This window comes from Xiphophorus couchianus, chromosome 7 (assembly GCF_001444195.1).
Source record: "Xiphophorus couchianus chromosome 7, X_couchianus-1.0, whole genome shotgun sequence".
In the NCBI taxonomy this organism is placed as follows: domain Eukaryota; kingdom Metazoa; phylum Chordata; class Actinopteri; order Cyprinodontiformes; family Poeciliidae; genus Xiphophorus; species Xiphophorus couchianus.
Genome location: NC_040234.1, coordinates 21,825,924 through 21,839,776, shown reverse-complemented (window position 1 = coordinate 21,839,776; position 13,853 = coordinate 21,825,924). Strand labels below are relative to the sequence as shown.

The following is a 13,853-nucleotide window of genomic DNA, read 5'->3' as shown; positions in this document are numbered from 1 at the left end:
GCCCTAAATTGCAACCTAAAAAACTGTAAAAATGCAGAAGTGCACGACTTTAATGGAGAAAACCGAACATGAATCTTCAAACGCTAGAAAAGAAAAAACATCCAGGTTACAGGAACTTAAACAGAAGCAGTTTCAAACTGCTGATACATCCTGGTAATACTGATTAAAAATAAGATTTAAACTAAAAATGCAAACAGAGTGAAATAAGCCCACAGCTTTTGACACTATTTTGTTTTAAACTTCCTGAAATCTTATAATAGAGTCATAATATTAAAACGTTATTTATGGTAAGACTTTATTCTCATGTTACTAAGACTTTATCATTATTTTGACTTCATTCTTGTTATTGTATGAGTTTATTCTCATAATATTTTTATATTTTGTCGTAGTACAGCCTTAATACTCCATCGTACTCTAAAAACAAAAATACAGTCCATTATTGTGTTATAGTATAATTCTCCAGATTGTACTTCTGGGTTTAGACCACTAGATGGCGGTGTAGTGAGCCATTTCTTCACATGACGTTTTGAAGACGAATGAAGTTAACCCCTTAATAAAATGCAGCTTTACACAAGAATGTGTATATATTTAAACAGTATAATGTAGCTCAGTGTTGCTGTGTGTGATATCATTACCCATCAGATCACACACATGATCTCATTACCCATCAGATCACACACATGATCTGATGTGAAGTTTATGATTTGGAATCATAAACTTCAATCTGCAGCTGACCGTGGCATTACTCCTTTCCCAGGACGGTGCATTATTGTTTGCCACATTTTACTTTTCCTTTCTACCTCCATTTGAGATTCACTGTGCGAAACATTTCTTCCATTTAGTAGGGCTCTTGTTAGTTGTTTGTTTCGCTCTTTCTGCAACAAATCCCACCAGCAGGTACGTGACGCAAGACTCCCGCAGCTGCTCTGCGCCCTCAATAACTCTCACATGATTGATTAAAAAGCAGGAACAGTCCAACCAAATCAAGATTACATGTGAAAAAAAATTACTTTTATTTTACAAAACAGTCTGTTTCACCAGCTTTGACGCTACAAATACCCTCCATTTGTTAGAAGCAAAAAGTATGCAAATTTTCGGTTTAAAAAAAACATTTAATAGCACCAAACAACATCCAGAGATGAGCCAAAGTAAGCAGGCCACAGCTTTCTAACCAGCAAGGGGCAGTATAACACTGCTGAAAGAGCTGGAAGAGCCACATGGTTTACATTAAACTACTGTTTTTATGTCAACAGAGGCCAATAAAAGTGATTTCTCAGACATATTCTGCTAATAACTTCCCCATATTCTGGGTGTTTATAAGATGCTGTTCTCTGGTCTGAAGACATGCGAATCAGGTGGAGTGTTGCGGTAAGCTGTGAATATATTTTTAGTTACTGCAGGGAGAACGGGAGCATGAGAACAGAGTGATACGAGCAACACTGAGTAGAAGCTAACCCACAGAAAGATAAGGCATTGCTCATTAATGCTGGTTACCCAAAAATATGTCAGAATACGGCTAATTTAAAACATTATATCCAGTTAAGTTCTACAAATCTCCTAAATGTGCCGATTCCTTTATGTAGGTTACTTCTGAATGAAGAAAGAAAAAAAGCCTCGGTAAGAAATCCCTTTGACCAAAAGCAGAGTCATTCATTTGGTTCTGTGCAGTGCGAGTAATGTTCCCTGAGCTGACTGGACACTGAGCTGACTGGACACTGACTGAATCATGTCCAGCCACAGGAATGCTGGACATGATTCAGCACATTGCCTGCATGTTTGGGACGACGACACCAGCAACCAAACCACTAAACCCCCCAAAATTACACTGGGAGATTCCCCAACAGGAGATGGAGCCACAATCGGTGTGATTTCTGAGAGATGAAGCAATTTGAGTGCAGATATTTAGGCGATTCTCACTGGATGAAAACAATTTCATTCTCTCATATTTTCCATGGATGTGATGATTTAAACCTCTGAAATTAGCAATGACAACCAGAGATGAACCAATCAGTCTTTACCAGGCTGATATCCAACCATCTTTAAGGTCTGACTACATTATGTTATAGGATTGACGTTAATCCCCAAAATATAAAAACATTTTAAACTAAAAATTTACATAAAACATGAACCATCTAGAGCAGGGTTGTCCAAAGTGTGGTTCAGAGGCCATTTGTGGCCCTTGGACTTATTTTGTTTGGCCCCAAATGAAGTTCAAGAATGATGCAAACTTGTTTGTTAAACTTTAATAATTTATCCTGATTAGAAGTATATTAAAAAAAATTTGAATTGGAAAATGCTATGAATAACACAAAGTATTCATTTCTTTTCTAACAAGTAGAACAACATTTATCTAGAGACTTAAAAAGAGACTGAAAAGCCAACTTTGCTCTACTAAATCAGCTTTTAACTGATTTATTTAAATTTGGCTAGGTATGACAAATGTCTTGAAAGAAATTGACCAAAATTCTGCTCTTATGACTGAAAATAAATTTGTTCAACTGAGCCTAAAAGAAATTGAAAGGTAGAGGGAAATGTGCAAAATCCTTTTTAGGTTTTGGATCTACAACATCCGTTTTTTACAAAATGATATATATATTGATAGATATTACAACTTTATTTGCAGGCATGCACCAATTGCATTGTTTTGGCCAATCTCCAATTACCAATCTTTAAAAATCCTGACCTGCTGATTCAGATTTTGGCCGATACCAATTTTTTTTGTCTGAAATGCTGCTAATTATCTCAAAAAAAAGTCGCTGAGTAGGTAACAGCGGGGTGACTGCTGTCAACTGCAAACACGCAGACATGACCTGGTGGGCCGGTCTGTCAGTCAAACCTCTCTAACAGGGGAGCAGAAGAGAACAGTGGTTGATTCTTAGACCTTTGCTGAGGTAGATAAGATTGGTGGATAAGATCGGCTTCCCGTGTAAGAATCGGTCGATCACCGATCTCCCACCGGCACAGATAAATTATCTAGCCAATAAATCAGTCCATCCTTATTTATTTGCTTAATTTTTTTTTTTTTTCCTCGGACCATGAGTACTTTTGACAACAATTTTGTCCCACTTTACTAAAAGTTTGGACACCCCCAATCTAGACTGTACAAAATACTGCAATCAGTTGGTGTGTTAAAAAAAGACGTTTTTCTAAGAACTCTGTACAAATAAGGTCTCCTCAAAAAGAAACATATCCATCTTAAACTGCAATCTGAATTTTCTTCTCTGAACCAAGCATGAAGCTGCTTCACCGCAACAGCCCAGCCAGTTGGTCATACACATTATTACATTTAATTAAAAAGTTATGTTGAAAGACAAGAACTGGCCAAGCTCCCACAGAAAAACAAAGCAACAGTGACACAACAACAAATGAGAAAGAACAGTTTGTTTACGCAGAACCAAACTGACAGCAAGAGCCGTTTCTCATCGATGTTCTCCTTTTTACGGCTCAGGCACGTTCGTTCGCACCAGCATGTTTAGCTTTCGGAGGGCAATTTTCTAAAAGATGAAAGGGACACTAAACACAATCCATTACTGTCCATTACAGGCCATTAGTTTTCCCACAGCACTCTTAAGTGAAACAATCCTGTTTATTGATGGAAAAAGGAGCAATCAGCAAGAAAGGGAGCAGACACAAACAAAAATCAATAAGGCATCTGCACAAAGCGTATCAATAGGTACAATACAGGAAGCAGCGATTAAAGACACGAAGGAGAGGAGTCTCTGCGCTAAAACTCGATTAAACAAATTACAAAAACAGTCGCATGTCTGCCCATTCATATTCTCACTGGTGTGAAAGAAAGAGGGTTAATATTTAGTCCCCTCCCCCTGAAACACAACATGCTGATGCTCTGCTGTTTTCTGGTGCTCTCTGGTTCGGCCTGTGGGGTAAACAGGCAGGGTAAAAGGGAGGCGCGAGAAACAAAACAAATACATAACCACCGTTTGCTTTTAAAGCAGCAACATGAGCAGCTGGTCATCGATACGATATGGGAATGTCAGCTGTGGTACATTTGAAAATCATTTCAAAATACAACCAATTCAGGTCTTTCTTTTTGCCCTTGACTTAAAAGCAGGGCTGGTGTAAATGCAATCAATTAATAATCAATTAACCTGATGATTAATGGGACTGGGAACTGGGACACATATTAAACAACCTAAATAAGTAAAACAAAATTGTCCTTTAAAAAACGGGCTAGTTGAGACTAAAGCACCAGACTGAAGACTTTTGTCATCCAACTTTGGTAAAAAGAAAGAGAAAAGAAAAAAACAATAAGTCATGCAAATGGAAATTATTGAGTTTCCTTTAATTTATCATAAGATTAACTGATTTATTTATCGTGAAAGGCCTAACTTCTGGTATGTGTGTTAACCAGCTTAACAACAACAAAAGGATGGATGAAAAGCTGCAATGGAGCTTATACAGTGTGTTTTGTTATCAGCGAACAAGGTTTGTGCAAAGTGTACAGCTAGCTTACCAAAGGATTGTGTTTAAAAATAATAATGGATACATTTCTTAAGACCAGGTCACTCAAAAGAAAAACTGAAGATACTATTGAAAAGAAAGAAACTGGACTACTTATATGATCGGAGGAATTCATGTCTGCAGGAATATTTTTCAGTTGCAGAACTTTTGTTTTTAAAACAGTATTATGATACACAGCATGCTACCGGTATCCAGATATAAGAAAATTTCTGTTTTTGCCAAAGCAACTCATGTCTATTTTTCTTGTATTGTGCTTCTAGATAACAAATCGCCCTAAAATGTAATAAATATACACAGAACTATTGGTAAAGACCAATTTAGTTTTTGATTTCTGTCTTTGGAAATCTAGAATCCAAACTTTCAAAAGCTGTAAATAACTCAAAATGCCCTAATTATACTTATTCATAGTTTTGTTGTGGCCAGTCACATTTACAAAACAGCACCACCCTTCTCATTAGAATGAACAAAGACGACAATAAGTGTGTTCAGATACTAATACTAATATTTTCATTTCAGGTTGAATTAGAAAGATTTATTGCGGGGCCAATTTAAAGTTAGGTGGTCTGTGAGTGTTTATTAAATGCTTTAAATGGTCCTCATCCTGACAAAGTTTGAGAAATACTATATTACATCCATGCCAATCACCACAAAATCAGACAAAACTAGAAGTGGCCAACATTTCAAGGATTTATTTTATCCCATAATGCCTATAAAGAAAAAGTTTTCAGCATCTGGATACTATTAGCAGCTAAGGTAGAAATATTTGAGGCATTACTAAAAGTTAACTACCAGGAGGGCAGTAATGAAGGAATTAGACCACGTTTTCTTCCTTCAAGGGTTTTATTTTCATTATTTCATTCCATTTTTTACATCTGGGATACTTATAGGCTATGTTCAGACTGGTTCCGTTCTGCCCTGGCTGTTTGTGTCCTCAGCAGACCTGACTAAGTTGTGTCGGGTCGGGTTAGGTCACTTCCGCTGCGTGTTGTGAATTTTGGGGATCTCGCTGATCTCCACACAATGAGCAACAGACCCAGGTCACAGCAACTCCCTGCAGCGCCAGTGGGGAAAGATTACAGCCAGCAACAGAGATAGTCATCGCACTGCCAGCCAGACTTCATTCCCCTAAGCCTCCACGCATCTGAACGCACACACACACACTCCACACACTGCTCATCCCAACAATGGATCTGCATTTACAAAAAACACGCAGCCTGTTCATTCATTTCAAAAGAGGAAAAAAATCCTTGTGCTCAGCTGTAGCTTTACCAAAAGGTGCTTTATTTGCACTCAAACACCTTTATTGCAAGGTCATGGTAATTAATAGTGACGGGATTTGAATCCAACTTTTTAGCACCATTTTCAAGCAGCACTTTGTAAAGTTAATATTCATCACACTAACAGCCGTATGTCATTTAGATGGGAAAAACTACACACCTGGACATTTGTTTTGAATCTACTTTTTTTTTTTACTGCTCACTTTAAACATATTAACCCGTTACTGTAATACAGTTTGTCGAGCTAACATCAGATCACTGTGCGTCTATAACTTCCCATAACAAGGAAATGCAATATGTTATAGTAATGTTAAAAATTATGATGAGCATAGGTTTGTCACCAAAACCAATTTTGCAAAATGATAAATTGTTCCAGAACTTATTGCAGTCAATATGAATGAAATTTAAGACCTGTATCACTTACACTACACTTTATACAATAGTGCCAAACTTTTTTGCACAGAATGCACATAGCATTATACGGTTTGGCAACAGAAGTGAGCCAGTGGCAAAGACGAACGTCGCACTGCCAACTGGAAATTACTTACACTTAGCTCGCTAGTTAGCAAGTTAGCTACCGCTAACTAGAAGCTAGTTAGCGGTAGCATCAACCACCTCGAGTCACAGAACATAATGAAGACATCTGCATACAATTCAAACTTTGTTCGACAGAAAGGAGAAAAATAAACTACACGGACTATATGAGAATAAACAGTCCAGCCAGGACAAAGATCTGTGATTAATGTATTTAAGGCTAACTTACATATTTTCTAAATAATTGTGGATACATGAAGTTAAGATTTTTTTAAGGTGCATTGTACCTCCCAATTATCTGCCCTAACTTAGCTTGTCAATAGCTTAACATCTATGCTTGCTAAAAGCAATTGCTAATGTGCAGGTGCCGCTAATTTAAACCCATCCTTAGTTGTTTCTGAAAAAACAGGCCTAACTATACAACAATGGTTTAGAATGGAATAAAAAAATAATTACAACCTAGATTAAAAATGATATTTAGATAAAAAATTATTACTTTAAAAAGACAGCAAGCCAAAAGCAGGTTAAAAAGAGAAGCTAGTACAGTGTATTTTTTTACAGGGCAATATGTTAGTTGTATTTTACAGCAATGAATTTGCAACAGAGGGCTGCAAGGCAACTAAAAGACAACTGATAATGATGAAATGGTATTATAAAATCACAAAGTGGTACAATACAAATCAATACAACTTAATAAAATAGTTTGTCTTGGGGGGGAGGGAGTGACAATAAGTTTTGTTTTTCCCAAAGATATTAAGTATGATTCATTCCAATCCAAATGTCCTTTGCTAGCCAACGAGCCCCAGGAGTCGATCGGCCGCGGCCAACCCGCGCCAACGTACACCGACTACCAGCCTGTTCAAACTCATTCCAGTAATGTCTTGTCAGCACCTATGGAGCTCGTGCACAGCTTCTCTCCTGCAAACACTGGCTGAAAAACAGAGACCAACACATGAAATGACACCCTAAAGAGCCCCTGTTGTTTGGTAGCGGTCCCTTAGAGGGGGGTGATTAATGAAAGCAGAGACATCCCACACATGAAAGCCAGAAAATATGTTGACAGAAGCCACACAGAAGACCACGGGGCCTGCACAACCGCTGATGTGGCAAACATCCAGAGCAAGCTGGGAGATTTATTAGAGAACAAGGAAAGAAACAGGTTTCTCTGCAATACGCAAGTGGAGAACCATGTCCCTGGATGCTACAATGTTTTCATCACTTAGAAGGCGGCGCAACTGAGTGCTATCCTGTCTCTTAAAAAAAATAAAATAAAAAATGTAAAAAAAATTCAGAAGATTTTAAAGCTATTGCAGCGTTTACAGAGAATGAGCAGCAGAGATGAAAGTGAAACATCAACACTCACTCTGCTGCTACGTTTAATAAGCAAAACCTTCTGGAGGGAGTTACCAAAAGTCAGCTACATTCCACGCACACCCAATTTGAAAGACGTTTCAGATGTGAACGCTTCAAAAGGTTCTGTGAAGTACCGCTGCGCAGGTTACTGCTTCGATTCAGGGAAACACTGGAGACTGTTTCCTTGAATCCAAAGCTAACATGAAAACAGTTTCAACACGGCTGTAAGTAAGCAGCTTTAACCCGACCCGCTACGATCCAGAACAGAAACCGATCTAAGACTTATCAGAAATCAGCATTAAGGCAGCAACTAGTGATTATTTTAATAATTGATTAATCCGAGAGAGGGAAAAAACAAAGATTCTGCAGATTTTTTATTTAGCTCAACATTAGAGACATTAGAAGATGCAAATTAACAAATAATTCATTTTTAAAGAGTAAAATAAACATTTTATTGCCTAACATTTGTTTAGTGAGAGCTTGAACATTTGTAGTAAAGGATGCATCTGCAGCTTAAACAATACTTTAGCATCAATATGTGAAAAGCTACTTGACTTAACAATACAATGTAGGGTTGATAAATTGCACAGCAAAAGGTTCTAAATTAAGAATTTGAACCAGGAGAAGCTAAACCTGATTTAATTTTTTTTGTACAGTTATGTCTCAATAACTGTATATTCCAGTTAACTATTAAATACAAAATAGGTTGATTTAAATAATCAATTCATCATGATTAATTGTTTCAGCCCTAATTAGCATCATATAAATTTTGCTTCTTTGTTTCTGAATAGTGATCAGTCAGAACATTAAAAGCGAATATTTTCCCCCTGTTTGTTAAATGCATCAAAATCACAAAAAAGAAGAAAAAAAACGTACAATTTTCAGCCTACAAACAAATAAACCAACAGCATCTATTCTGATGTACATTTGAGAATCATTTGTTGTTAAGATAAAGAAAATCTGCTTATTATCACTAAGATTAAAAAAGTAAACTACCTTTTTATCAAAGAAGCAGCAGCAGCACATTTTGTGCCTCTTCTGTTTTATTAGCTTTTAAATTAAATTTAAAATCCACAATCGGTTATAATCACAGTTGGCAGGACGGACCTCAAAGAAAACCACATATCATAAGTCAGATTGTTGCAATCCTGCATAAAACAAAAATAATCCAGACACCACTGCGACCTCCGTTAAAGCACTTAGAGTGCAGTTTAATATTTTCCCTTTCTACTGGATTAGCTGATAGTTTGATTGGTAATGTTATTTTCTCCACTGTTTGCACAATGAGAGCATCAATAAATATCAGTACATTTTAAAATATGATTCAATTAAGATAAAATAAAATCACACTCTTCTTAAGCAAGTGTTGTCATGAGGTAAACGAGAATACTTTTCAAGAACATATTTTTGTGTTTGTGATGGTATGAATGCTGTGACATGCAGTTATAGTTAAACAATAGCCCAAAAAATGTGTAATAAATAGGTTTATGAATATTTTTAGTTATCACATTAGCACCACAAAATATTGTGATAAAATAAGTTATCACCCAACACTACTACAGGAGAAAAAAACAGACCAATTAACAAGCCAATTAATTAATTCAACTTTTAGTGTTACTCTAAAAAAAGGGATTGACAAAAAGGCATAAGATTCTGTGCAATAAGCACTTAAAAACGAATAAATTTAGTTTCTTATTTTAGACGCAGGACTAATTTATACTTTTTAGTTTTGAAATAACTTGCATCATTTTGCAGAATATCACGTATGTTATATCCATATTAACATACTTAACTCTTAATGTTTGCGAAACAATCAAACTTATATAGTTTGCTCTTTCAACTGCTTGTGTTTAATATCTGATTAATGGAGAACTAATGTTTACAAGAAAAAGTGGGTTAGCATTGTTAGAAATAAGGCATTTCCACAAGCTGCAGGGTGATTAAAATTCCTGCTTCACCTCAGAAATTACTTCTTCAAACCCAAAGGTGGCACAATTGAAACCAACTTTACTTTAGAAAGTGAAAGTTTTCAGTAAAAGAACACGGTTAATATCTAAAAAAGTGAAATAATCTGTAGTGGAACAAGTATTTAAAAAAATAAATATTAAGAAAATATTGACTTAAAACAAGCTTCCATATCTTGCAGAAAAGTTAATTGTGAGTTAGCTTTGTCTTATTTAAAGTGTACTAAGATATTTGCACTAGAAACTTGATAAAAATTTTTTTTAAAGATTTTGTGTTTTTGCAGTGTTCTTCAAACAGAGAGTGTAGCAGCTTGAGAGCTGTCAGATTATCTTTCCTTACAGCAACAACCAATAAATGTAGCTTGTTGCGTAGCAATAAGCTACATTATATATATATATATATATGCATAGACTTTTCAATTAACAAGGAAATGCAAATATTAAAGTAAGAATGCATCTCTTACCCATCATCCTCTCCGTCTACAGTCTTGAGACCGGCTGGTGCGGTTAAGGCACTGGCGGTGTTGGCGTTGCCCTCGGTTTCCTGACCCAGGCCGATGTTTGATCCCGCCTCGCTGCCAGACAACTTCAGTAAAGACTGATGCTGGAGCAGCAGCCTCTGGGCGTCCTGCAGCTGCGTTGTGGTGAAGCTGGGCAAGCTGGCATACAAGGCGCTGGCCTGGGCGGCGTGAACCAGGGCCTGGGCACTGCTGGCGTCCTGCGATGGATGGGGGGACATTCGGCTGACGCTGGCGGCATTATGGGCTTGAGGTTGGTGATCGCTGTGAGCGTTGGGAGGCGGAGCGGCTGAGGCTGACGCCACGGGAGGAAGTTGGGTGCTTGAGCCCGGATTCTGTATTTGAGTCAGAAGGGATTGTGGTTTCTGCTGCTGAATGTCAACGTGGCTTGGTGGCTGCTGTCCGAGGCCAGCTACCCCAACATGGGGCGGCATACTGGAGACAGGAGCTGGCTTATGAAGGAGCCCCTGTGATTGCTGAGGCACCCCCATCATCTGAGTCGCTCCGTTAGCTTGAGCGGCCAGCACCGAGCCGGATTGGTTGGAGAGAGGTTGAGAGGGAGCACCTTGGGGTACACCTTGCTGTGGTTGGTTGTACCCAGGAGGTCTAGCTGATGCCGGAGATGCAGCTGATTGCTGAGGAAGGTTAGCGTAGCCCATCTTTTGTTGCTGGATGCCAACCAAACCCTGTGAGGAGCTTGGCGGTTGATTAGCGACCGCCTGGGCGTAGGTGAGCTGCTGTGGCGGGACAGCACCAATGGCAGTCTGTTGACCTGGCTGATGGAGGTTTGTGGGAGCTGAGGGGGCTGCAGTCGTCTTCACATGAGGATGGTTGATATCCTGGGTGTGCATGTGAGCTTGGGAGTGAGGTACTCCCATGATTCCTTGATATCCCTGAGGAGGGGAGGCGTAATCCTGGGCATGCTGGGGTAACGGGGAACCCACAGCCTCTCCACTGCCCAGGTTCTCAATGTAATGACTCAGCGTACTCATGGTGCTGCTCACAGAGCTGCTGCTTGTGCTTTCCCTCTCTGAGGGAAAGTTCTCCGTTACGAACTGACGCGCTGTCTGAGACGCAGCTTCGGACACTGATGGCGCAGGGGTGGGCACGTCTTTGTCGTAGAATTCAGTGCAAGTCCATCTGCCCTTCTTGAACGGCTCAGAGCTGGAGTCCAGCTTCACCACCCTGAAGCGAGAGGTGGCGGCTGTCACTGCCGGCGCCGGAGCAGGAACAGCTGAAGGCAGAGCCGCTGCGGGAGCGCTCGCAGCTGATCCAACTCTTCCCTGGATCCCGCAGGGGACTCCCACGCCTCCAGAGGCACTGACAGCAGCAGCAGTTGTAGTAGTCATCGAGTTGATGTTGACGTTAGCAGCAGGCATATGGCTACCTCCAGCTGCAACACTGCTTCCTCCAGTGCTGCTAATAACACTGTGAGGAAAGCTACCACTAGCACCGCCGCTGCTAGCACTCATGTTGATTCCCCCTCTGACAGGCACGTTGGCGGAGCTCAACATATTCACATTACTAACACTGCTGGTTGGGGGATTAACAACACTAACTGTGGTGCCTGACGCAGAGCTGTGCATTCCAGGGACAGATCCTGGGGTCACAATCCCCGCATCCTGGGGGACGATACTAGGAGCGCCAGCGGTGGCGTGGGAAAAATTCTCTTGAGCGCCACCCACGTTTGAAGGCATTTTCTGGGTGAGAGAAGGTAAAGCTCCGGTCAGAGAGTAGCTCTGAGCATGGTTAAGATGATGAGGGTGTTGGTGATGCATAGTCCCGTTTACAACGGCGCCGCCACGGTGTTGCGCCTGGGTCAAGGTATGGGGGTGAGAAGGCTGGTTGGGGGAGACGGCTCCAGGGGTCTCCGCCTCGTGGAAGTTATTTAGGGTCTCCTCTGAAGAGCTCCTCTCCGCTCCGACTACATCATTAGCTCTTGAGAGGGATACATCCAAAATTTCAGAAGAAGACAGATCCTCAGTATGCGACTCATCCAAGTCATCATAACTCTCTGTGTCCTCTGCAATACTGTTGTTGGTACTAACTGATATCTGCGCTGGAGTCACACTTGTGATCTGAAAACCACTTTTCTTTTTAATCTGAGCTCCAGTAGGTTGCGCGGGTTGGGGCTGGAGGTTCAGGCTGTGCGGAGGAGGAGGGTGATGGGGGCCCGGGGAGGACGACGCGGCGGGGGGTTGAATCAACAGGGAAGGTTGGTAGTCATCACCTGAAACGTGGCTGTTGTTGACCACCACCGGGTTGGCGGTCGTTGACAGCGTGGAGTCGCTCCCGCTGCTCGTGTTGCTGCCCCTCCTGTGGAAGACAGCCGGATGCGGCATCTTTCTGACGCTGCCAGAGTCTCCTGCGGGGTCCGGATGATGCATTCCGACTGAATCCGGGCGGTAGTTGGTCTCTGACAGTAGGTAGTAAGGTTGCAGCTCGTTAACGGCGCCGTTTTGCCGACACTACGGTTAACAGACAAGCCAGCTGAAAATAACAGAACAAATATAAATGTGTTCTTGTGATCCAGGCGATTTTAACCACCTCTAGGGCAATTTTCCCCCCCAGGAGTCAGTTAGCGAGCCAACTGAAGCTAGTGGCCGCTTGCTCAGCAGCTAGCGAGCTAACGTCAGCTGATGCCAGTCGTACTTCGCCGGTTGATTATCAGGCTGCGTCTTTGTTACACACAAGCGTACATCTCCGGTATTTTTTGTAACTAAATGTTGTCTTTCGATGAATACAAGAACTCAAAGCAAAGCAGCTGCTGAGTGAGTTATTGTTATATTAACTACTAGCTGGAGCTAGCTGCCAGTCTCCATCACCGGTTAGCAGTCTACAGTGAGCGAGTCTTAACTGCTGAATTAACTCGGAAATTGAGCAAATCAACCTTTTCAGCCGGAGTACAACGACTTGAAAGCGATGGGATCACTTAACGGTGGAGTGCAAAGGTTACATCCATGCCAGCGAATCCTCGTTTTAGTTTTGCTGTATCACCGGTGCTCTTCCCCCAGCGGTAGCGTCTCCTGCTTGGCTGCTGTGACCGGACTGGAGAGGAGGGGTGCTCCGTAATATGGCGACCGCGCATGGTCCCTGCTGCCAGACATAAAGCAGTCTGGGTGAGGCGGCGAGCTCAACATCAACACCGACGAAGAAGGACGAGAGGCGACGGAAAGAGCCGAGCTCTAAGTCAACGTAAACGAAACGGCACGAGAGATGACGGAAAGGGCCGAGCTCAAAATCAACATAAACGGAAAAGAACGAAATCGGACAGATCACAAAAGATCACGGAAAGAGCCGAATAAAACCGAAGCTGTTTTAAAAAATTCCAATACACAAGAGCCAATTTTTTCTTTTTGAAATTGTATGTAGATACACTTATGATTGATAAAATTATTTTCTTCATCTACTAAATAACAGAAAAGATATTTTTAAAAATTAATTTTAAATTAAAATATTTACTTATACTGAAATTACAAAGTCTTTAAACAATTTGTGAAGGCTAAAATAATGATGTCACGGCTTTGCACGATTGTGATAGGTTAATTCAAAAACATTTCTGTTACATTGAGGCACACTTGTCATCATTTTTTACCAAAGAAACTTATGACACACACACCACTTCCTGGAGTGACAATGTGGAACATCAAAACAAATCAGATAATCCTAATTCACCTTAACCAGAAAAAAATTTAATCTGGATTATACTTTTGTAGTGTATACAA

At 40.5% G+C, this 13,853-nt stretch overlaps 1 protein-coding gene across 1 annotated transcript in view; it reads right to left on the bottom strand.

Moving 5' to 3' along the window:
* Window positions 1–13,430, bottom strand: part of LOC114147837 (TSC22 domain family protein 1-like) — a 30,069-nt gene extending 16,639 nt beyond the window's left edge. The window contains exon 1 of the mRNA XM_028022513.1: window positions 10,075–13,430. Within this exon, the coding sequence (XP_027878314.1) occupies window positions 10,075–12,515 (2,441 nt within the window). The 5' untranslated portion in view covers window positions 12,516–13,430. The remainder of the gene's footprint in view (window positions 1–10,074) is intronic.
* Between the last annotated feature and the right edge of the window lie 423 nt (window positions 13,431–13,853).